This window comes from Corvus hawaiiensis, chromosome 2 (assembly GCF_020740725.1).
Source record: "Corvus hawaiiensis isolate bCorHaw1 chromosome 2, bCorHaw1.pri.cur, whole genome shotgun sequence".
Taxonomy (NCBI): Eukaryota; Metazoa; Chordata; class Aves; order Passeriformes; family Corvidae; genus Corvus; species Corvus hawaiiensis.
The window spans coordinates 49,631,764-49,657,632 of NC_063214.1; the positions used below are offsets into that span (position 1 = coordinate 49,631,764).

Sequence of the window (25,869 nt, forward strand, 5' to 3'; positions counted from 1 at the left end):
TTTTTCACTACTTCTTTCTTTCCAATTTCCCCTTTGTTTCAAACACAACTTGCTTTTCCCTACCACAGGACTCCTACAAGAAATATGGTCAAACAAGGTTAAAGAAAATCCATGAGCACATGAGAAAGACCTGCGTGAACAGTTCTGGGCCATAACATCAAGAGGAATGTGTGTACCAAAAGACCATTCATACCCCTCCAGTCACCCTGAAGACGAGTTCAATTTCCATTTACTCAGATGTTTCAACAAGATCAAATTTTCTAACAGTACCTGCTAGAGGATTTGTTCTCTCAAATTTCATGCTTAAGCTCCTGTGCAATGGAAAACAGTCACTGCCTTCAAAAATGAAACCAGGTGATCCAACGAAAGTATTTATTACCGTTCCACCAACATGAACAGTCAAACTCTTAAAAGTGTTCACCAAAGGCAAAACCAGTCACAACAATATTTCATCCACAATTATGAAGACATATGCAATCTTCCATCAAAGAATTCAGTTCTGTTGTTATGAGTCCATGATAAATGTTTCGAAGTCATGGTCTAAGTCTGAAACAAGGGCATCCACAAAATCTTCAACTGAAGGGGATTTCTGAAGCATACCTACAAAAAAGCAAGACAACAGGCTCTTCATAAGGATACTGGGACCTTGACAGCTTCGTCAGTAATAACACTTACTGGTAACTAACTTACACAGAAACAGCTACCAGGTTTTTTTGTCAAGAAAAAAGTGCAATTATAGTGTAGAGGGATTATTTATTATTTCAAGATACCTGTTCCACATTTTTGCAGAATTGTCAGGTTTCAAGATTGTTAACTGATTTTTATCATTACAACCTTGTTTAAGCAGGGAATTACATCTGTTTTAAAGCAATGTAACCACAGACGCAGTCATTTCCAAATGACTGAAATAAATTAGTGATTGAGAAGGTGTATAAATCCTTATCTGCTAAATCTCAGCTCTGACCAAGCCAGGAAAAAATATATTTTCTCAAAGCATTACACACCTTACAACCATTTAATTTAGTATTTAAAGTACAGCTATATCTGAAATTTTTGACAAGGCACAAAACATAAACAAAAGCATTTTCAATATTCTGCAGTTTTAGTTTTGCTTTTTTTACAGTACCAGGATTTACCTTTTCTTAGGAATTTTAATTACTCCATCTGTTAGCTGTAGCACTTGGCTACATGATAACAGACAAGAAAATTAGCATAATGAAGAATCATGCTCAAATACTCTGTCAGGTAATTCTACAAAGAGAGAAGCTAAAAATTTCACCCCTTCCTCTCCAGTATCCCAAATTTTAGATGGCATGAGACTATATCCTTTAAATTATTTTCAGATGTTTCTTTGTACTTAACATTCCATAAAGTTGGTCTTTTCACTGTTATTAACATTTTCAAGATTATATATGGAAATTTACTGCATAACTTGTACCAGAAAAAAAACCCGAAAAACCAACAGTACAACTGCCAAATAATGTAAAATTTAATCTTTGTATTTCTTTGAAGCGATCTCTTCTTTCTGACAACTGCCAATGTAAATATAACCTTGTTCTACCCCTTCTGATCAGTGTACCTACTGTACATAAATTCATATTCTTTCACATCCTCAACAATATTTGCTTTTGGTGGAAATTATAATTACATGCTGCTAAAAGACCATAATCTTTTACTATAACACAATGATTCAAAACCCATCAGGAAACAGATCAGCTCAAAGTAAATTGGTGTGAGCAACCAAAAATAATTTTCTTACTAAGACCTTACAGAATTCTATTTCAATCTGATTTAAACACATGTTACAAGTGTCAACACGAACTGCCATGGCCCAGCAGATTAATAGCAAGCACTAAAAGGAAAACAAATCTCACACTATATATAGATTGACTGAAATGCTGTTAAATGAAGTTTGCATCAAGTTATTTTCAAAATGAGAGAGAACAGAATTAATATTTCCAAGTACTTGATAAGCTTGTAATCTACTCTAATGTTAGAAAAATCTCTGTGGAATTACTTGTAGTTCACGATGAAAAATGGCTTGCTATGTGCTGGGCTGAGAAACAGATGTGTACAGAGACCCAGCTACTAATCTGAGCTCCCCAGGGAGCCACGGCCTCTTGCAGACTCCCTCTCTCGGGTTCCTGGCTGGGGAACACGCATATTTGCTCCCTAACAGCCCTGGAAAAATTCCAGTTAAACTCATATTTTCCTGCAGTTTTCACAGAAGAGGAGACAGTGCCTCAAGAAGGTGACAGGAATGGCAGCCCACTGGAACAAGTACAGTCACTCCTTTTTCACCAGATACCAGTATGGAGAGATGACTAAAATGCTGCACAGATGGTACATAAAGACAGCCATGATAGACATAACCACCACTCCCTGAGCCCCATTATACAAAAATCCCTTTCCAATACTGACTTTATAAAAAACAGCCAGTCTGGATGATGTTTAGCCAATTCTTTGACACACTAATAATTATTCTGCCAATTATCAATAAATTGCAAAAGAAGAGCCAATAGTATAAGGATTAGGCAGAAGAGAAGAAACTGAAGCTGGGATTATCTTCAAGGAGATTTAATTTCCCCTCTTACATAAAAATGGCAAATCATAACAAAAACATGCCAACCCTAGATATTACAGAATGGATAAGAGAAATATAATTAACTACAGTACACTTGGGTGTATTTTAGTGCAGCTGAATATAGCCTTACCAAATATCACTCAAAACTTGTTATAAATTGTATTTATTTATTAAAACCAGGTTTGCTTTAAATATGTAGGAGACTCCAAAATTATTCTGGCAATAATGATGTCATATGACCTCCTACCCAGTAGTTCCAGCTTTTGATAACAAAAACAGATTTCAGGTTTCTTGCATTAGTGGTCTGTCGCATTGCTATTTTCCCAACACTGACATCAAAAGCAGACACTAACAGACTTCACTTTTGCAAAGAAGGGATGGAGAGTAACCGAGGTCCTTGTTGAATAACTCCTGCTGCAGTGAAATGATAATGCCCTTATTAAATAAATAACTACAGATTTTAGGGTAGACAGCTCCAAAAGAAACAGGCAACGATGGTATTTCTGTGTTTTAACCTCTTACTCTACACAGATGTACTAAAGAGCGGTCATGTCTTTCTTTAAACACCATTAAAGTATATCAAAGCAAGATCAGCTTTGATATATTGTAAGTACTCAGCACTTCAGTCTAAATGATTTAGTAAGATGTCCACAAGGTCTGATGGTTGCAGTTTTCAAATTTAGGAGTGTATTTTAATACGCTCAGCCCAACTCCTATTTCAGCTCAGTCTCTCCCAAGCCTAAGGCAACTGCATAGCTTATCTTTGCTGCTTTGAAGTTTCTTTCACATTACAGCACTGTGGTTAACCACACCCTTTTGAGAGATGGTTAGCTATAACCTACAATCACTGAAAATTGAGAGAAGAATAAAGCCTGTGGCAAAATTTGGCCTCTGCCCCCCCCGGAACACTAATTATTTTGGGTCCATGTAGTTTGAGCTAACATATGTTGCTGTACACATCACCTTTTAGGTTTTATGCATATTTCTTACACTTTCAAAGAGACATACAATCATTATTTGCAGCCTCTTCAAATTACTCCATGAAGTACAATCTGAGGCATGGAAAAGCACATTTTCAAACAGCATTGGAGCAAATGGGTGTTTATTTACACAGCCAGTTGGTTTGGTTACCATGCAGGCAGAGAGCTGAGTATGACTGTCTGCAATGCAATACAGCATCAACAAAGCAAGAACAGAACCTCACATGCATTTTGCACGATGACTTCTTCAGAAGCCCCAAGGGCAAGGTGACTGCATTAAGGCTGCAGGAGAAGTGCACTCCAGGATATGTTCCATGCTTTCAGTTCCCAAAACATCTAACCCAGTAGTTTTCACACTGCAATTCCCTTTCTGCCTATGCACCTGGGTTTCTTTCCAGCTAGGGAGTGCCAAAGGAGGGAGGAATGGCACACACCTGAATCTTGTTCAGACCTGCAACCAGTACACAACTGGACCTGGAAGGGACACCTGGGTTATGTAACTTCAAAGGAATTTGGAATCCCTAATACCATGTAGTCTTAGGAAGGAGAAAATCTGCAAGAGTCATGTGGTCAACACAAAATGACAGAGGAATCAAGTTCTTCTCAAAATGTTATTTGTCCTCTAAGGAAAAATTTAAAGAAAATAGGCCTCTTGGACAAAGCACTGTTCACCCATTTTCAATTGCTCCTGCTATCCATATTTGTGACTATTTCTGTATTTCATTGACTATCAAGGGGGTAAGATAAAAAGGGTCACTTCAGAAAATGTTTTAAAAGTTTTCAAAAAACCTTTATGATTTTAGTTTTTTTAGAGGAAACAAATGCCAAGAGAGTCAAATGCAAACAACAACAACAACAAAAGTATGTTGTGTTTCCTAATTAAAGACTAGTTCAAACAGGAACCTTGTCAGTAATTCTACAGGTCAGATCCTTTATCTTTCCTAATCAGAACATCTATGGAATCATGTTGGAGAAAGATGAAAAGCTAGGGTCATATCCAAACACAAAAGAAAGACAATAGATTGCTTCTGAGAAGAGAATCATAACAAAGAAACTGCATAAATGAAACGTGCTCGTGAAGTAACCTGTTATCAAACAGTCAATAAACATGGCTAACTTCACAATGAGGTATGGAAGCACTTCAAGGGTGAGGCTGCAGATGCACATCCGAAAGCCAGACATGTGCAAGCCCACATAAAAAACCATCTGAAATAACCTAAAGAACTTTTTGAAACAGGGCACTAGTGAGCACAGAATCTGGACTGTTTCTCTGCAGAAGAGTAAAATCAACAAGCTTTAAAGTTTAGTGGGATCTGTCTTTAATCAGATATGTTTTGTTATTTGCTATGCGAGCACAGTTTTGCAACTGATGGAAACCAACAGGAGACAGAAATCCAGTATTCTCGAGTATCTATAATGAAAAAAAAAAAAGCAGCAAGAGGAATCAGAAACTGATTGAACCTAAACAAATTAAATTGTTCTAACTTTTCTCCATAAATTCTCACTTTTGGTAATAAATACAGACCAATCAAATACAAACATAACTTTTTTGATCAGGTGTGTTCTATGATTTAGCTTCCAATAATCCCAAATCAGCAATCAAGCTACTGTCTTGTCAAAACATCTGAGTCACCCTGATTCCATTCTTCAGGGAGTTGTTCAAGCACGTTTGTGAAGTTTTTTACTGTGTACAAATGAACATCATGACACGCACAGACCAAGAATCTGCTGATGAACACTGGTTATTGATCTTGAATATCTTTTAAGATTTCTGTATAAGGAGTGTAGAAGTGAAATTCAGAATACCAAAGTGGCCAGGGAGATAATCTGAAGCAAGGAAGATGTATCCTTAGTGGAAGAGGATCAGATCATGGAACACTTGAGAAAACTAGACATAAACAAGCCCACAGGCGCTGGAGGGATGTACCCCTGAGTTCTAGGAGAGCTGACAAGAGGGCATTGCAAGTCGACTTTCAGTAATCTATTAAGATAGGAGAGGTACCGAAAGACTGGAAAAAAGCAAAAGTCATGTCTATCTTCAGGAAGAGCAAGCACCAGAACCCAGGGGACTGAGGCTGGTCAGTCTCACCTCAGTCCCTAAGAAGGTGGTGGACCAGCTTATCCTGGAAACTGTTTTCAGACTCCTGAACAGCAAAAAAAATCAGGAATAGTCACCATGGATTCACCAAAGGCAAGTTATGCTTAAATAACTTGATAACTTTAAATAACTGGCCTGGCAGAAAAGGGGAGAAGTGCACATCACCTCCTTGGACTTCAGTGAGCCCTTTGACACTGTCTTCCATAAGATCCTATCACATGCAAGGGGGAAAGGCAGTTTTACTTCCGCAGATTTTCTGTAAGACCATCCACAGACGAATTTTGAAACTTCATTCAAACAGCACTTGATTCAAGGAAGCACACTGCCAGCAACTTCAACATAGCTTCTAGGACATTCCAGGAAAAATCAGTGCTCAGTAAAATTAAGAATATATCCCAGAAAGAGATCATAAACACATGTGGACTTTAAAACAATTTTTTCTTTCTCCACCATTATGACTTAAAATGTAAAAATTGGTTATGCTTGTAAAGACATATCCCTGTCTTTCAACTTTTTAATCCACACTTCTGGGCCACAGTTTTTCAACGTTGCAAACACAAACTCTTCAAGAACAGTAAAGAGAAATAACTCTGGGAAGTCATATTGAATGAAAAGTAACCCTCTAGATCAGAAATGTAAACAGACAACCTAAAGAATATGTAGTTGCTTAATATATGATGAGTCTAAGGAGAGCAGAGGTCATGGCCTCAAATATAAACAGATGGGTCAAAGAACTGAAATGTTCCAGTCATGAAACTGTGCCAATCTCATGATGAAATGCAGACACATTACCACTGTCTTCCTTATCTGTAGAAAAAAGTCCCACAAGTTTCAGTCTGCTAAAGTGAACAGAGGCCAGTGAATTCATACTCATCCTTAATATTAAGAATTTCAGAGAAAATTGAAAGGATGAAGGATTTAGCAAGTGCTCATCTTAGGAACAGCAAAAGTAACACAAAAAGGTTTGGTTTGAATTCTGTAACATTACACAGGAAGTCTTTATCCTGATCTCATGGATAGATTTGAGATGAGCAGTTTCTCAAACTTGTTTCATTTTCCTAGCATTCTGTTTTTAATGTATGAACACACAGTATTTTTGCGATGGGTATGAATGATTTTTGGAAGTTCTTTTTACAGATTCAGAAGGCAAATATGGTAGTGAGACTAATAACGAACCATGTTTCTTTCTTATAGTTGTCAGAGCTGCATTTCATGAAAATGTACACTCAAAGTACTGATACAGCCAAAGATATTTTGATGACACTGCAATGATGTGGCCAAACCAAGTTCAACTTCTCCTATACAAAATAACCAGAGATACGAATTCCATGTATGGAAAAATTACTACTTTACTGTATCCAAAAATTATGTAATCTATCTTCCTTCAAGTTTATTCTGAATTCTTTAGACAGCCTTGTAATACAAACCTTTCCAACACTTCAGCCCAACTATCTGTGTATACTCCATGTACCACAAGGATTTCTACTGACCATGACACTAAGGTGATGACCAGTCCACTTACCAAATTTTTATTCCATAAATCCAGTGAAAATCATAATTAAACTAAAAAGACCAAATTGGGAAACGCAGTTAAGTTTCTTCCCTTTGCAAGGGAATAAAACAGTTATAGTTTATTTCCTACCTTGAACCATCAGCATGGGCTCCTTTCCACCGCCGTGTGCCAGCATCTCTCTACGATAGCGCTCCCCCATTGCCCTGGAGAAACACAGGTGTTAGAGCCATCTGCAAACACCACCTGTCCAGCCTTCACTCAGGTTCGCTTCTAGGATCTCTACAGAACTCACAGACAGAGACCAAATTTAATTTTCCACCCCAAAACAACTGATGTCATGTTGACTCCTCAAATTCAAATTTCATTAAAAATCACACTATGAGTAACTGAACTAGACAAATTTTATACATATGAGTGTGTATTGGTGCTTACAGAAGTTAATTTGTGAACAACATTTCAGCCTTCATTGTGCCAAAGGGAGAAGTTGCTCTGTTACAATGTCCTGAACATTCAGCAAAGGTGTAAGAATGCTTACAGTTTGTGACCTCACAATTAACTTCTTAATTTCACAAAGCAAAATGAGTAGGACAGCTATACTTAGCTTTGAAGTTGGTGACATGAAACTTGTTTAATACCCACAGTTGCTTTAATTTCAATAGAAAATTACAAGCAATTAGGCATCTATGAATTTCAAGCTCTCTAATTATGTCTAAATAGGGATTTCAGTGCCTCTCAATTGACAGACCTGTATTTTAAAACAGACACCATTTTTTTTGCACCAATGAACATGTACCAAAGTACACACACACATACACACACACATATATATACACACACGTGCGTGCTTATTTCCTGCTTTGTAATCCTCATAAAATCAAGAAAAACACCAACAATTAATTTGGATCAAAAAAGCCCACCAAGCTCATTTGTTTCATGTTTTCCAGAAGCAACTAGCATTTCATTCTATTTAACATTTCTCCATTTTTACCTATCAAACGGGTTCTGAGCAAAACACTGCTTCCACACCATAGAGGCAACAGCCCTGGACATGAGGTAGGAGTAATATTTGGCACCGTAACCCACGAGGTGACTGAATCGCAGCTGCCAGGCCTGTAAGAAAAAAACCCCCAAACCCCAGGTTACCTTTTAAATTCTTTAAATTGTTCAACATTTTCTTATGTATGATGGAAGAAATCTGACACTATTAATGATAAACAAATAAGAAAAAAGTAAAAAAAAAAGCCACCAGAAATAAATCCCAGAATGAACAATCCTTTATCAGAAGAAGCATTTTTCAACCTAACTGCTGCATATCCAGTACACTGATCATTGGGATTGAAATTATAGATAAACAGGGTCAGAAGGGGAGAAAATCAAGCAGTAAAATAAATTATTCATATCTGATAATAGCTGTGTAGTTCTACTGGTCTTGAACAAAACCCCACAATTACCTTGTTCCAAGTAACACAATATTTTATAATTTTCCATGTGGGCAAGTCCAGTGTTACACTCACAAAAGTTCAATTTATAAACTTTTGTCACAAACAAAATGGTTATTGGGACTTAGGTTCAATACTATAAAAAATACAGTTTTCCATGTGCCAAAAACCTTAGAGGTACACAAACTCTATCCACATGCAATGCATAATTCACAGATTTGTCTGCACATTTTTAAGTGCATATATATTTAGCATATTATAGTCCACAATTATATTGCTATTCATTCATGTATTGTTACTTTATGACTAATTTATTGTCACTTTATGACTCATTCAAGAGATGACAGACTTATTTTTTAATGCTGTTTAATGTTGACTGTTTCCTTATGTTTCTTAGCAAAGAAAATCAGAACTTATAAGAATTTATCAGCCTTATCCTCACAGAAATCAAAGTATTTTTTTCTTTTTATTTCCCTGACTGCAACAGAATAATTTAAATTGTGACAGACCTCCAAAGGTCATCTGGTCCAACCCTTGCTCAAAGCAAAGCCAGCTTTGGAGAGATTTCTCAGGGCTCTGTCTAAAGTCTCCAGGGATGAAGATTTCATCACCTCTCCAGTGTGATGTGTAAAAGCAAACAGGACCAAACTGAAACAATGTTGTTTCCCAACAGATTCTGGCATATTTTTTGAAATAAGAATGGGTGACTGCATAAAGGAAGGAGTATGAAACTTCCTTTGCCCTGGCTGGCTGTGAGGAAACCAAAGAGCCAAAAAGTGCCCTACCTTATATGTCCTCCTACCCAAAGTCAAAGCTCCTAACATTCTTGTGATATGACAGTTGTCATAGTTTTTGCAGGTACTACAATAAACAGTTTTCAAGAGGAACTAAAAGATAAACAATAAAGTAATAAAACAGATGTTTTAAATTTAAATCCATAGGCTGTGAGATGCTTGTTCTTATCCTACAGTCAGTGGCTGAAATTCTGATAAAGCCAAACAAAAAAGTGAAAGGACATTTGTAATTTTCCAAAACTGTTTGTCTTGGACTGGGATTCTTTATCACACTGTAATTAACAAAGTCCTTATTTTTTACAGTTGAAATAAACTATGCTTCTTTATTCAAGAAAGTGCTGATTATCATCTTATTCTCCATTACCCAAAAAGATGTATGTGTTTTCTAAAAAAATGACCAACTGAGAAGGTGGGAAAAGAAAGCATTTGGCTTTTATTTAGTCTTTTTAGTCTTTTTTCTTTAAAAGAAAAGGGAACAAATGGTGCCTCATAATCTAAATGACTTGGAACAGCTGATGAGAAGCAAGTTGCTAGTTCCTTTTCCTGAGCAACACCTACAAATGAAGTTCTCAAAGTTAGCTGTAGTTCAGCCATTCAAAAGCGACATTTTACAAGATGATTATTTCCACCCTACGACAGGTGTCCAAAACAAATGGAATTTGCCATGGGTGGCCAGTTGAGCCTGTACTGGTGACCTATACCACTACTTAAAAGTAGGAGTAGCAGGGTTAAATGAGATAAAAAAAGGTCTTCAGTCTTCAATTTTCCTATGGGTATTGCTGCATGGTACAAATTCTTAAAAACTATTAAATTTTTTTCTTTTTTTTAAGGTAATTTCACTGTAATGCAAGTGTGTTAAAACATTCAGCTTGGACAGAGTCTCCAGTTTGCTTTCAAAGGTGTTTTGGTTGCCACGTTTATGCTTTATAGCTATAGTTTTTCTAACTAGTCTCTTAATTATAACCATAATCATTAAGCTAAAAGCACATTTTGAAACAGAGCAAAGAGACTACGTTTTTAGAAGACTGAGCAGGAAAACACGTCAGTTTGTTTTATAGTAAGTTTTTAAAGTTATGATTAGAAGTTTCAACTCTCTCTCTGGAATGTGGAAAACTTTACTGATGAATTGGTTTCGCATACTCAGAAATGGTTTTTAGGCTACAAACAAAAATAATTTCCAGGAGTTTGGCATAGTGAAGGATATTTCTACCTCTCCCAACAGAAAGGAATTACTTTGATAATCACATAAGCTGTAACTATGACAGTATGTCTTCCCTGAAACCTCAGATTACACTGTTCACTGAAATGCTCTTGGCATTTAATGGTCTGCACCTAAAACAGCTCATCTGCACTTCCAGGTTGATCAACTGTTCCATTCATTGGGTTTGTTGAAACTCTATATCACAATTAAGCAAGGAGAAAAGAACAACTTCTCACCAAGCTGTCCAAGACCAAAAGCTTGATTTTAAAGTCTGCACCTACAACAGCCCTCAGTACCCTCTGCTTAATTTTGTTTGACCTTGTCTTTGCTTTGCTGACAAACTTGACATTGTTTCCTTTCAAAAGAGAAAAGGAAAGGATATAGAAAGACCAAGGAATGCCACTACTCATCTCTCTTACTGCATGTGGGGAGGCTTGCAAATATGATGAAGTTGAAATTTCAAAAATTCATTTAGAACAGGATAGTACCCAAAACAGAAATGGAGGATGAGTCAAACTGAAACGAAGATTGTACTCCCATTGCAAACAGCAGTAAAGGAAAACCAACAAAAAACAGAGCTATTCCCTACTGAACTTTGAAGCCTATATTCGATTTAATTTTCTATTTTTTAACCAGTACAGATTTTCTCCACTCTAGAGCATGAATAACTCTAGCATGTCATCATTCCCTGTCACTACTTTTGTCCCAGTCCTCATACAAAGTTCCTGATCAGGAACTCTCAATCTTCAATATTATCCAAAACCTATTACATTACTCAAGTACATTTTCTAATTCTATGTCATCCCAACAATTAACTTTCCAAGACTGGACTTAGCTACCTATTAAAATATATTTAAACATTAAAACACCCATCCTCTACCCTAATTCACAAGGAGCTACCTGCCCACATTAAAAAAAAACCAAAAAACCCAACTCTTCCTCTCCTACTTCATACAGAGGAGATTACAACCTAGGCAATAAAATGTGCAAAAAACCCAAGAATGGCTACTGCTCCATTAAAAAGTCCTATGATGAATAAAAAGACACCCCCATCACTGTAAATGTATTTTAAACTAAATTATTGACCTTCTAGCATAAAACTCCATTTCTCTGTGTTAATAAATTCAGCTATAGATGCAAGATGATTTGATTTCTTGTGTTATTTCCAATGAGGAGTCATTTCTCCATTAGGGGTAAAAAAAAAAAAAAGACATATCAAATTCCCTTTTGGACAAGGTAAAGGCTAGACATATAGAACTAGGGCAATCTCCTTATTAAATGTTATATTTTTGGTAAGCAGCTAGAAAGTTAATGAAGACTCTGAGTAATCGATTACTTCAAAAGTTCCATGAACCCATTCCAGGAGTTTATAAAACAGTGTATTTTACAGCATAGCCCATGGGTTATGATAATATGCCATCCACAGGTCATGTTCATGCCTGCTTTTTATTCAGCACAACAGACTGCAAAAAAGGTGTGTGACTGATCCACTGCTGTTATTAAACAGGCTTTTTTTCCACCAACATTATAAATCTTTTCTTATAACCATGTCTGAAGCATTTCCAAAATTCCATGTGCAATGGCTTTCCACCCCATCATGTAAAACCAAAAATACCTTACTGATACTTTCGTATTCTTACACCTTATCAGGACTTTTTTTAAAGTCCTTCAAGAGTACATTCTTAGGGTAAGATTCAGTTCATTTTACTTTAGCTACCTATGTGTCTTGCCCAAACTAGTCACATAGGCCTCCTTTATAGCAGAGGACAGAAATATTTATCCTGTTACCTTTTGAGAGGATAGGATTACTGCTTTAGGAGAAATCGGAATAATTTACTACACCTTCTATCTTCTATTCAAAAGTTAAGTCACTTCATTCATTTTAACAACATGGTAGGATTAGTTAAACTGAACTATTTTGAAGGCTACATTAGTTCAGGATTCCATTATCTGAATTTTAGATTTAGAACTGTTAATATTGTCACAAAAATAATCTGATATAAAAGTTTAGATGTGATGGTAAAAAGACAAAATTGAAAGAAAATCCATAGGTAGCTTAATATATACTAAGCTAGCTTTTGCTTGAGTGTGGGTAAACATTGTTCTGGGGACCTCCACTAATTACATCAGGAATCAGTGCTACAAGATCCTACTACATCTTTTGAAAACAAATCCTACAGAAATTCTTGACTATTGCTTGGACTTTTCAAAACATTCTTCTAACAGTTTCTGCTGTGACTTTAGGTACTTCAAAGTATATTTATGTCCATTTTGCTTTGCATCTTAAGACAAAAACACAAGTGAGAAACTGAAAAGACCCGATACTAAATTAAGGAAAGTATTTTTGTCATTTAAGACTTCTAATTATAAAATGTGTGCTACAGTAATTACATCAATGAGCACGTTGTTGAACTGTTTCCATGAAGAACAATATTTGACGGAGATGATATCTGGTGCCCTCCCCCTTCTTAATTAAATTATTTTATGTATTTATATATTTATTTATATATTATTTTATTCTGGCAGGAAACCCAACAGAGGAGCAGCCAACTTATCTGCTTCAGGGGCTACTGGGTGGAGAACCCCTTGTGTCTGGCACTAACTTGATACTACTGCTCCTAATGCCCTTGAATTTAGCTATCAGCATGGATGGAAAACTCCTGAGAGTCAAGGGGAAGCTGCAGGCTCTGGTTACTTGGAGGCAGGAGAGAACGGCAATTAGCATGGGAATCAGCACAGGCTATTTCCCTCTGCTGAGGCCAAGGTTTATCAGTGCCAGTGGAAATCCAGGACAACACTGCTCTGCCATGCAAAAAAGCACACATTAGCCAGTGCTTTGAAGATGTCCTCGACTCATTCTCACTTGATGAAATGGTTTAATGAGTATCGGAGTGCAGATTGCAGACTGTTTGTGCCAGTAGCTACCTCTGGGGAAAAGCTGGAGCACTCCCCGACTGTAGAAACAACTCTCTCCATACGTATGCAGCGGCTTGCTTGGTCAACTCACATTCTGTATTTTTGACCTGAACCCCTCTAAGTTTTATAGAATTACATCATCATCCTTCTGGAGTTTCACAATAATAATACAATGCAATAAAGAACCACTTTCTTTCCTGCAGTTTCTAATCTTGCTTAAAATAACAGAAAACTAATTTCAAGAAACCTCATCTCGTGCTGTGCCTCTAACTCACTTAGTATCAATACTCTTCAGTTTTCCAGGGCTGTGCATTTCTGTGTTAGGAATGGAGAGAACACAAAGTAAACCAAACCAGAGACACCGATGACATTTCAGAAAGCGAGTCAAGCAAGAGATTAAGATTTCAATTTATAACACTTCCATGTTTTTATTATAAAATGATAAATAAATCTAGCAAGGCAGGGAATGTAAATATTTTTGCAGTTGTTTACACTTAGGAAGAGGAAAGGAATTTAACATGCAATTAACCACTTAGGTGATTTCAGATATGTACCATATGGTCTTTGAATTGCTTAAAGAAAAATATTTCATTTTTATTTATAAACTATTCATGAATTTGAGCTGCTTATAGCAAAATAATTTAGAACTATTTACTCTATATTGTCTTCTCCCCAGAAAGGGACTGAGGGAAGGGGGATGTGGGAGATAATAAAGAATGCTGACATCAAAAATCTGTATGTATGATTTCCATTGCTTCACAATCTTTAAAAGACACAGAGATATAAAAATTGATTCCTTATTGTGTCCTTTAAGTGATCTTATTTGGACAAATTAAGAGACAGTGTTACTCGTAAACATTGTAACTAGTCTTTAAAGTAAAATATACAAAATTTTCAAACATACAATTTTCAAACAAATCCTTCATGTCATACCATGTAATTCTACACAGGTAGACACACATGCAATACCCCCTCTTCAATTACAATTAATAATTTCTATTATTGTCTAAGATTTAAATTCATAAGTAGAATCAGATCACCACTGTTTCCTCTGGGTACAGACTTGCACAGAAGCTCAAATTTTTAAAATTACTTTTACAATTAAACCTGATTTTAAGTATTGACCTATTATTTTAAAATAAACATCATGAATGCTGCTTAAGATAAGCCCTTACAAAAACTGAAAAATATCTTAAGGTGTGTGGCAACTGCAAAATATATTTGCAAGTACAACTTAACCAACTAAATTACCTGAACCAACACTGGAAGATGAAATCACCACCTTTTTACAGTACCATTTATTTACTATCTTTTGCTAGAGCCGTTCTAGATTAAGGGATGGATTTGAGGGATTATGATTCTAATCCTTAATCTGGCACAAGTGCATTGTGAACTTAAAAAATTACATTCACCCCCCCTCAGCCACCTTCTGTGAAGCAAGGGTGCTAATATTTCCTCTGTCTTGTTCTTTTCTGTTTTGACTTTTCATAGAAAGGACAGTCTCCTGCTGCATTTGAAGAGAATTTCATTTCAGACTCTCTAGGCTGTGTTTATGGCAATGATGTATTCAGTTGTATCTATCACTGTCAAATATAGCTCCAGTACCGCAATCCCAGGGGGGAAAAGGATTTGTGAGCCATGAAAAACAGAACTATAGCAAACTAGATGAAGCTATCTGTTTTTTCATATATATGTAAGATATATCTAAATATATTCAAAATGTTAACAGGAGACGTATGCAACTACTTCCTGCACTGTTCCTTAAAATGCTCTACCACATGGTAAATATGGTAAATACCATCACTAAAGTACGTTCGAGCTTCATGGGGCTAGCACTTGGAAAAAGAATTTCCTTAAAATTGCTTCATATCTTAGGACAGCTGTAAACACTCTAGTGCTGTAGATAGTGGCCCAGTGAATGGTGTCATGTTACCACTGGAAAACAAATCTTAACAGTATTTGCTATCAGCATTTTCTTTATCATAAAATGAACTCAACTCCACAAAGACAGAAACCTAAACAAACCTTGAAAGGTGACTTTAAGAGCTTTTGAAAGTCCCAGCATCTACTTTAATACTGACCTCAGCAGGGCACCAATCTTTTTGAAACTGCTTTTAGCTATTAATTATTTACAGAACTATTACTTCCCCAGAGTTCACTGTGCCCTCCTTTATTAATCTTTTCCTCAGACTCAGACACTTCAATTTGATTTTACAGTATACTTTTAAGAAGGCTCATATGAAAACTAATCCAGGGACTTGCACTCTGCATAAACAACTTTAGTTTCCAACATGGCAAGGTAAAAAATTACCTTGAAGGGGTTACACAAACTTCAAGAGTTTGAGTAATAACATATGACTTCATCTCTCTTCAAAACACTCAAAAAAGTGGAATATGAGCAACATCAGGACCTCTCAAGTAAATGAAGAGGGAGAAAAAGTGGAAAAGCCATACTCTATGAAGGTTCTTGGCTTTACTATGAAACTTATGTCTCTGTGATCTACAACAGTGGTTTCTTTAAAACTGCCTATAAGAGAGATGCAAGACATACTGGGTGTCTGCTTCCCTCTTCAACAAACAAGGGAAAAAATTAACAATACTTTAAAAGATTAGATACTAACCATAATCACATTTGCTATCAATTATATCATCTTCCCCCTCTACTTGCTCATTAATAAGAAACAAATAATCACAGCTTCAATTCCAAATAATTTTTTCATAAAGGTTTTCAATACCACTCGTGTGCTCATATAATTTTCTCTTTGCTAGCCAAATGCTCAATTTCCTTAACTTTCCTCATAGCTCATGGTTCCAAACCTAGTATCTTTCCAAAACTGCTTCTCTGTAATTCTTTCATTTTTGCTAGATTTTTTTAAGAGGTAGATACCTACTGGACACAATACTACTACTGCTAACTCCCCCAAACCAAATACTAAAATATATTTAAAAAAACACAGATAATTTCCTTTTCAGCATCCCACGTATAAAAGCATACTCTTTGGGCATTTATTGTTCTTTAAATCCTTATTACTTAAATTGCTTTCCCAGTGCAAACTATCCTTTGGTAAATGATTGAGAAGGGTCCTGCCATGACATCCACTGGCTCCTTCAGAACTCTGCAATGAATCCCACCAGGCCCTGAGACCTGTGAGCATTCAGTGTACACCAATGGGAAATCACTGGTCCTGCACTCATGGTCCTCTGGGAACTGGACGCCCAAGGTCTATTACTAGCATTAAAGACTGAGGGAAAACAATGCATTGAATCACTCTGCTTTTTCTTCATCCTATTAGTCAGATGACCATCTTCAAGAAGTGTAAGCCCAAAATTTTCTTGAAACCTCATCTTTCTACTAACATTCTTTAAAAAGCCCTTTTTGTTATCTGAAGCAACACTGGCCAGTTTCAACTCTAATTTAGCTTTGGCAATTTGTGTCTTCTCCCTGCATAAAGGCTGAGAGAAATGGGGTTGGTCAACCTGGAGAAGAGAAGGTTCCAGGGAGACCTTAGAGTACCTACAAGGGCCTGCAAGAGAGCTGGAGAAGGACTTTTATTAAGAGCCTGTAGTGATAGGGCAAGGGGAAATGCCTTTACATTGAAAGAGGGCAGGTATAGATTAGATATTAGGATGAAATTTTTTACTCTGAAAGATGCTGGACTCTGGAACAGGCTGCCCAGAGAAGTTGTGGGTGCCCCATCCCTGGAGTGTTTGAGGTAAGGTTTGGAAGGGACCTTGAGCAACTTGGTCTAGTAAAAACTGTCCTTGTCCACAGTAGGGGGGTTGGAACTGGATGGTCTTTAAGGTCCCTTCCAACCTAAACCATTCTGTTATTCTGTGATAAACAAATCACAGCTCTGTACTCTTCCTGCAAAGCCAGACCTTGCTTCAAGAGACCATACTGTTTCTTTTTCCTCCTGAGCTCAAACAGGACTTTCCTGATCAGCCAAGCTGGCCTTCTGCACCATTTGCCTGACTTACACCACAGTGATCCAAATTCCTTGGATAATTTAAAATCTGTTTTTTAAAATTTCTGCAACATTTGCCAACTGAAGGAGTTTCTATAAATAATTTATCACCTAAATCATTAACAAAACCATAGAATGCAGTAATTTCTGGACAGATTCCTGGTGATGTCCACTTAAAATGTCCCTGTCTGAAACTAAGCATTCACCTGCTTTGTCAGTTATGTTTTCTGTGTGTTGACTCAGTCACAAATCTACAGTTTGGTTGTACAATTACGATTTGCAAGTGTCAGAAAGCTTGCTAAGCATAGAGTTATGCTATCAATTACTTACTTCCAGTTTCCAAGACCAATCAATATCTTAAGAAGAAAGCGGATTTTTTTCATCTTAGGCAGTTCTTCACAAAACTGGGGTTATTTTGCTCACTTGATTATTCTCAAGGTACCTATGAGCTGCTTAATAATTGCTTCTACTCCTCCTTGAGTGACAAAATCTGAACAATTAGTCTACAGTTCCCAAGTTCTTCTCCCTTCATAAGATCAGCTATCATGATAACACCACTTTTTCCTGAGTTTGTGAGTGATAATTCCTCCAAGTCACTGACTGTTTTGACAAGCTTAAATATTCTGACAATCAGACTAAATCTAATTTATTCTCTTGTATTCCCTAATCTCAGTACTGTTTCAATCCATCTCAAAAATTACATGTATTACTTACCTAATCAAAAATCACTTATTTTTCAAAAAATGCTGAGGCAGAATAGAATATCACTGCTGTCTTTGACATTTATTGTTGTTCTTTCACCCACTCTCCTCTTGCTTCTTCAGTAATTATGGAATTTTATTACCTTCTCTTTGCTTTGCAACCTACTTTGCAACTCAGCATTTCTAGCCTTTTTTGTTCTGAATTCTTGCATTATTTTAGTAATTATCTCTAGTCATAAAATGATTTCTTTTTTTTATCTTAATAAAGTTTTAAAGGACTTGGTCCTTTACTGCCAAATCTTTTTTGTATCAGGATGGTTTGTATCCTTGGTTCAGTCTCTTGAATAACTACATAATGTCTTTTGAATCATCATACTTAGCTATGTTCCAGTTCCAACAAATATCTGGCAGCTTTCCTCTTTCTGTTGCATTGTTTTTAATCGTTATTGCTGGGTTTGGTTTCTAAGCTGCTTGAAACTTCCACAGTTTTACTTCTGGCTCTTTAGAACTTACCCTGTACTCCGTTCTTCACACTTTTATATGGCTTTTACTTTTCTAATAACCTCCCTTTCTCAGATATTCAGATGTACAGGCTCTTTCTCTCACTGAATTCTTTTTAGCATCTTACTGATTAGCACCATAAATTTTATTCCCTCATCTGCCACCCAGAATTGGTTTTTTTAAAGCTCTTTGCCAGTAGCACCCATTCTACCATTTAGCTGGCTTTTTTACATTTCCTTTAAGCTAGCTTTCAGTTTTGCTTAGGTTCTAAGGTTACATCATAGTTTAGTTCAATAAATCTCAAATAAATTTTTGAAGGTTTTAAATAAAATAAGTATGAAGTGAAATTACAATTTAAAATTTAATAGGCAGCCACTACTTAGCCTTCCTTTACCAATAATTTTAAGATTTATGTTCACCACTTGAGTAAAGTTTTCAGAATTCAAAACCACTTTTACCATCAGAGGTTAAGGGTTATCACTTATTTACTTTAAGCCAGCTGCCTCATTGCTTGCTCAGTCTGACTATTTATTCTTTTTATATGCATTACTGATATTCACATGAAATTTTATACAGAAACAGTTATTTATAACTGCACATTAGAAGTCACTCCAAAAACCTAACAAGAAATCCTAAGACAACAGATGCCACAAGGATCCAGATGGCAGATTCTATACCGAGATATTTCACCCAAACTGCCAGCCAGCCCTCAGTAGGCTCAGGAATAAGCCTGTTAAAACTGTACTCCCTTGCACATGGGTTTTCTTCAACAACAACAAAAAAAGAGGCTTTGGCTCATGGCGACCCTGTGTGATGCAGAAATTATTTTCTCTCTGTAGAGAAGCCAGTTCTGTCTATTGACACCAACTCCTCTTCAGCTGACCAAACACCCAGATGCCTCTGCATGTTCCCTGTTAAAGAAAAACTTGGGTTTTCAGCACCCATGGCAAGCCACATCTTCCTGCAGCGCCTCACAGCCTCCCTGAGCAAGCACTCCAAATGTTAGGTTGCATCTCATCCATTGATTTTCTTTGTCAGGAACATGACAGACACAACCACAGCAAGTTAAGACAAGGACCTAGGCGGAGCCTTCCAAGGTCAGGATCCCTGTCTGGGCAGAGTCCCCCCAGCTGCAGGAAGAAGACAGACTAACAATCACATTGGTGATACACCATTTTCATACATGTCTTTGCTCTAGGGTATCTCTCACAATACCTGCCTTGTCTTCTGTTGGCAAACTTGGCTGGCTAATATTTTTGGTCTCACAGGTGTTTTGGTCTCTCCAAACACCAGCAGCCATAGACCATGCTGCCAAAGAAAGTTGCATCCTGGACAGAACTATATAACCATAATTAAACCTGTAACCCAGTGCCCATTTTATGGCATCAGTAAAGGTAGTCCTTCTGAAGTAATATGTATTTTTAATACGCTAAAACAAAAAGGCACATAGCAAATTATTCAGTGTTCCAAAAAATATCAAAGACAGCCTACATACCAACATGTTGCCTCCTATCAAATGTAATTATAATGATGTGTGTGGGTTAATTCCATCATCACACTTTGTACTCAAGTACCACACAAGAAATTCAGCTGTTTCTGGAAGAAAAGCCAACTGGAAGACCACGTAATTTTAAAAAATGCAAGAGAGACTACTTGGCAATGATCTAAAAAAGAACCCAGATTCACTATGCCTCACTCTTCAAAACCGTTTTTCCTCACAGTCACAAGTCAAACCAGCATCTCCCACCAAAATTCCAGATTAGAAAAGGTTACTATAATGGACAGACAATTAATATATAAGTCTATAATAATTTTCTGAAAATAAGAATCAATAACTCAAACTATTTCACAAAGAAAATACGGGTATGATGATCTGGGCAGCTGGTGTTTATTGTACAACCACTTCATTATTGAGAGCTCTTTCCTGTAACTGCAGAAGGCTGCAAACTCCACTATCATTGCGGAGTCTGTTTACCCTGTGTGTCATTTTTTGTTACAATACTGACCCAAGCCCCCAGCAGGAGATACGAATTATTATGCTTGGCGAAAGACTAGCAATGGCATATCATTAAGTTTTGATGACTCTCTCAAAGGAAAGTAGTTTTCAAGTCTGAACTTGGGGGACATGAGGGGAGTAAGCAACAGATTATGGGGAGAAACTTTGATCATGTCTCAGATTGATCAAAGGGTCACCCGATACATGTTCAAAAGCCTCTCTGGGCATCCTGTGGACAAAGGTAAGGGAGACCAGGGGAGACACTCTACAAGCAGACAGTATCATCAACTGCAAGGCAGGCCATAATAAATGAAAACTGACTTCACAAGAGATAAGACATAAGCTACGATTTGAAGAAAAGTTTGGAGCAAAAGCAGAGTACTGAATTACCCACAGCGCAGAGATTTTGACACCACATCCTCAGGAGGAAATGGCTGGAAAACGCATGGTCATTATTACTCTGTTTATCTTGCTTTCTTAGAAGAATCAAAAGGAAGACTGGTTGCTTTTTAAAGGTATCACAAGAACTCAAGAATCCAACCTGTGCAAAATTGCTATTCATTTTTCAAACTCAGTAACACTAACTTCCTCTGGCAACAAAACTGCCAGACACTACAAAAACAGGCAGATACATTTCCTTGCTCCCTGCCTGGCAGTCATCAGCTTCTGGATTCAGTAACAGAGTAATGAAATCCCAGTGGAATTTCATCCTCCAGCAGCCAGCAGTAAACTCTGTATACTTTTGAACAGATAAGCAATGGCCAGCCAGAAATTGAGATTTGCATTATTCAGACAAACAAAGTCTAGTGGGGTGCTGTTTCTCTGTGCTTCCATCTGACTGCCTTTCTGCCTTGCATGTGGCACCAGCACTGCACCCATCCGCATCAACACAGCCAACGCAAACACTACTGTGTGCAATGCCTGCTGCCCCAGTGCCTGCAAAACCTGCTTGAATGGCAAATACAGACCTCAACAGGACTTATTTTGCACCATCCCTCAACAGAACTTCTTTTGCACTATCCCTCCTACTGTTGGCATATAACACATGATGCTTACGTTTACCTTGCCCCATAGGTGCAGCAGCATTTACTTACTAGGTGTAGTTTATATGCCTCATTTTGAAAGCACTGTAACAAAAAGACACATGCAAATTGTCCTATTATCTGAGCTGTGCCTGAGAATGACAGAAATTCATCTGCTGAAGACAAATGCTGGGGCTCTACTTCAGAATATAAGTATGCACAATAAGACTGAAGCCCAACCAAGTACATTCAGAGGATACTTAGTAAGTTTACTTGCCTGTCAAGAGCAGTAAAAGAGAATTAGGGTTCATCAGGAAGAGATAATAACGGATGTTTGCAGCCCTGACAGACAATGCTGCTACAGAAAAATCACATTAATGCAGTGAAGATCTTCACTAAGGAAGAATTACTCTTACCCAACACCATTAACTTAAGATACAGAAGCCTGACTTAGCAATACATAACTGAATTGAATTGTTTAGAGAACAGATAAAATTCAAATAATCAAAACATTCTGTTTTCTCTGCCACCTCTATATGTACCTAGCCAAATAACAGACAAAAATAATAGCTAGTCCCTACTACTGTATTTCAGTGTCTAGCTGTGAAATCAAATGAAAGGAAGAAATATATTCTCTTCAATTAAAATCCCCAACCTTTACTTTCAAGGCTTTTATTTTTATATCTGGACTATAAATTAAACAGCAAACGTATCTTCAGTTTGGAAGAAAGAACAGCAAATGACAGCAAGACAAATTACAGACATTAATTACCCTACATAGTACTAATGTTATTCTAATGCAATTTTTCACTATGTTTTACTGAAATCTAAACTGTCTTACAGTTCTTGACACTAATTCTACATTCAACAAATGTGAACATAGACTTTCTGACAATTCAGAAGTTCACAGTACATTTTGCTGGGATAGAGTTCCAGGCCAAAACTTGCTGTCCCACTTCATAATGATCATAGCCTCATTACAAGATGTTACACTCTTTTGGAGGTGTGAGCAGTGGCAGTACGGTTTTGATGAGGAAATGGATCTCCCAACACCCTTCTCTGAGAAGGAAAAACACATTTTGTTAAGGAGAAAAGTACATTTTCCAAGAAGCAGAAAAAAGGATTTGGGTATTCTGACACAGTGTCAAACAGTGACTGGGGGGCCAGGCTCCAGGGGGCAATTCAGCTTCACACAGACCAGGAAATCCCATGACTATTGTCTAAGCAAACTGTACCTTTGGCTGTCAGATGAAGTACAGAACAAATGCATGCTGTGATAAAGATCAAAATTACATAGCTCTGTAGAACTCAAGGGTTTTGCACTCTCAGATAACATGTGAAAGGATAAATGACATGACAAAGGTCACAGGAATACAGTGAGAAAAACACTTCCAATTCCTGCTCCACACTTTCTCTCATGCTGACAGTATACAAACACCAATGAGCAGCACAGTGTTTTGCTGCCTTTCATAAGCAGCCTTTGAAAAGCTCAAATAAACCCTCTTTCCAATATATTGTTTCTGGTGCCTTCCTCAATAAGAAAATAAAGGCAAAGTAATGAAGTTCATCATTACAAGACTATACCTATACAGAAACAAGTACCTTAATTAAATTTTGATTTTTGGCTGAATATTTCCAACACCATACTCTCTGAATAAAGTGAGTGAAAGAGAAAACTCTTTCAATATAACAAAACAGCAATAAGCATATGAGTGTGCAGGGTAAGGGTCTGGGAGAGGGAGGGGTATTAATATGCTATCAAAGAAAAGGTGCAATTTATACAGTTACTCTGTTGCTACTCACTGTATTGGGTACATATGGCAACCCATAAACTCTCTCCTGAGTTTCCTTTAAAATTTCTGTGGTTGACTTTTTTAGAGGGTGTTTACCGTGGTAGATTTGGTCCAAGACAGCATAAAATACCTGAAGAGAGAAAATACATTTGTCTTTGGCACATGTTATTGGCATATGAAAACCAAAAAAGACACAAAGAATGAGAGATGGACTAGGGAGAGGGAATAGTTTAAATATATATGGTTTGAAAATCTTCTATTATTTGTATAACATATAAGGAGAGAAACAGGTTTTTGGAGTACACAAACCACCACCATCATGACCCTATAATAAATCTATGTTTAGGTCACTTAGCACACTGGCAGTACTAAATTGTCTGCATTTTAAAATAAATTAAGATCTGTCCCTAAGGCGCTCCAGCAATTCCCCTCTTCAAAAAAATTATTTTCAAATGGATTTATTAAAAATCCTATTTTAAATTTATTTAAGTTATTTTAAAGTTATTTAAGTGGACACTGCAAAATAAGCTACTTCAAGACATGTACATACAGCCATGAGAACACCTCACCCCTGCAGGGACAAGTTATGGCTTAGGCAGTGAACATAAGAATTACAGGATCATTGAGGTTGGAAAAGACCTCCAAGTTTATCAAGTCCAACCTTTGACCTAAAAGCACCATGTCCATTGCACAGAGCTGCTGATGCTACTGAGTTTCTGCTAGAGCCCTGCAACAGTGTAGTACTAAGGCAGATTTTTCCTTTATTTTAGCTCTCACCATCAGAGCAATAAATTGCTAAGTGTAAGCTTAGCTCAAAGCACACTGCATTGGGTTGGTACTTTGCCGGAAGTAAGAGCTACTCCATAAGCAATTTTTCCATGTCCAAATTACTGAGGTGTTTGGAGAGCAGCACCATTAAAAAGATTTTCCAAGCAAAGACAGCAAAGCAGAGTTATCTGGCACAGCAACATGAAACAGGCATGGACAGAAGACAGTGCCAAGGCTCTGTGTGTGCCATCACTGAAAATGACTGCAGCCTTTTTTTTAATATGAAAATTTCCTAATCTGTGGAAGTGCAGGAAAGACAGAAAAAGAGGACATCCACTGTTGTGCAACACAAGATATTTTTGAGAAGTTTGATGGATCCAGATGTTTAAGGGAAGAGTTCAGGTCAGGTCATTCTGTGGTAGGCACACTTCGTGGGAAAATTGACAATAAGGAGCCTCAAGAAGCTTCTGAGCAAGCAATGAAGCAAATAATTTGGCTAGAGATTCAGGCCCAGTCACACTCCCAGGGTGCAATACCATCCCCAGTGACATAAATACACTGTTCCAGGACCTATAACCACGAAATTTTATGGAGAAAAAGTTGTTTGGATGTTTTATGTCATCTAAATAACATAACCCCCTGAACCTCTGAAAAGATTCTTTATTATGAAATTTTAGTACAAATCATTCTGAAGTCTTTAGTAGTTTATCAGAATTCAGCATCTTTTTATTTGTTCTGGATACAACATGTATTTTCATCAAAATTGTGACTGTTTCTAAAGGAGCAGATTCTTTCTGTTTGAATAGACTGTCTTCTAACACACAGAATTCTGATAAACCCTTTGACAGTGTTCTCTTGACAAATAACAAATGTGCACATTGATTTTTTTTCCACGAAAAACTGAGGGTTCTAAGTAGGGGGGTAAATAAGCCATGACTTGCAGGAGCTACTCCTAGATTTCCTGCTTGCTTCTTACATGGCTAATGAGGAGAAGAGAGGTCAGTAAGACTCAACTTGCACAATCATCCATTAATGACATTGCAAGTTTTGTGTCCCAGGTAGCAACACTGAACAAGACATGTAAACACTCAACACTGATCATCTACAAACCTAGAATAGGCAGCAAGCATCTGTTCAGACTAATAATATAATGAGAAACCTACACAACCCTGCAAAAACTGCAATATTTTTTTACTCTTATTTATCTAAGAAAAGAAAGAGGCTTTACAATGGCTTTGCATTCCTAGTCACCAGAATCCCAATCATTTTTTTTTACACAGTTTAACAAAAGCTACAGCATTTATGGTAGCAAGGGTGACTGAGAGTATGACCCACAGTAAGTATCATGAATAGACCTGAAAATTACCTGATGTAACAGTCCTAGAAAGCACACTTTCTCCTGTCACCCTAGACCTTTGTAACTCTGCAGGAGTCATTTCAGACCAACTTCCCCTCTCTAAAAAACTCAAATCAAACATGAGTAACTTCAGCATCTGACAATAGACTTTAGTGTCCAGCATCAGCACAGCCTTAATCCTCTTTTTTCTATCTCCCATCTTTGCTAGGGCCAGTCTGCAGTTGCACTTCAGTGTTCCTCA

General features: G+C 37.1%; 1 protein-coding gene across 1 annotated transcript in view; it reads right to left on the reverse strand.

Moving 5' to 3' along the window:
- Positions 1–358: 358 nt before the first annotated feature.
- Positions 359–25,869, reverse strand: part of LOC125321792 (mitochondrial intermediate peptidase) — a 68,469-nt gene continuing 42,958 nt past the window's right edge. The window contains exons 16-19 of the mRNA XM_048295110.1: positions 23,514–23,633; positions 8,164–8,285; positions 7,305–7,378; positions 359–600 (exon numbers count right to left, since the gene is read on the reverse strand). Coding sequence (XP_048151067.1) covers positions 506–600; positions 7,305–7,378; positions 8,164–8,285; positions 23,514–23,633 — 411 coding nt within the window. The 3' untranslated portion in view covers positions 359–505. The remainder of the gene's footprint in view (positions 601–7,304; positions 7,379–8,163; positions 8,286–23,513; positions 23,634–25,869) is intronic.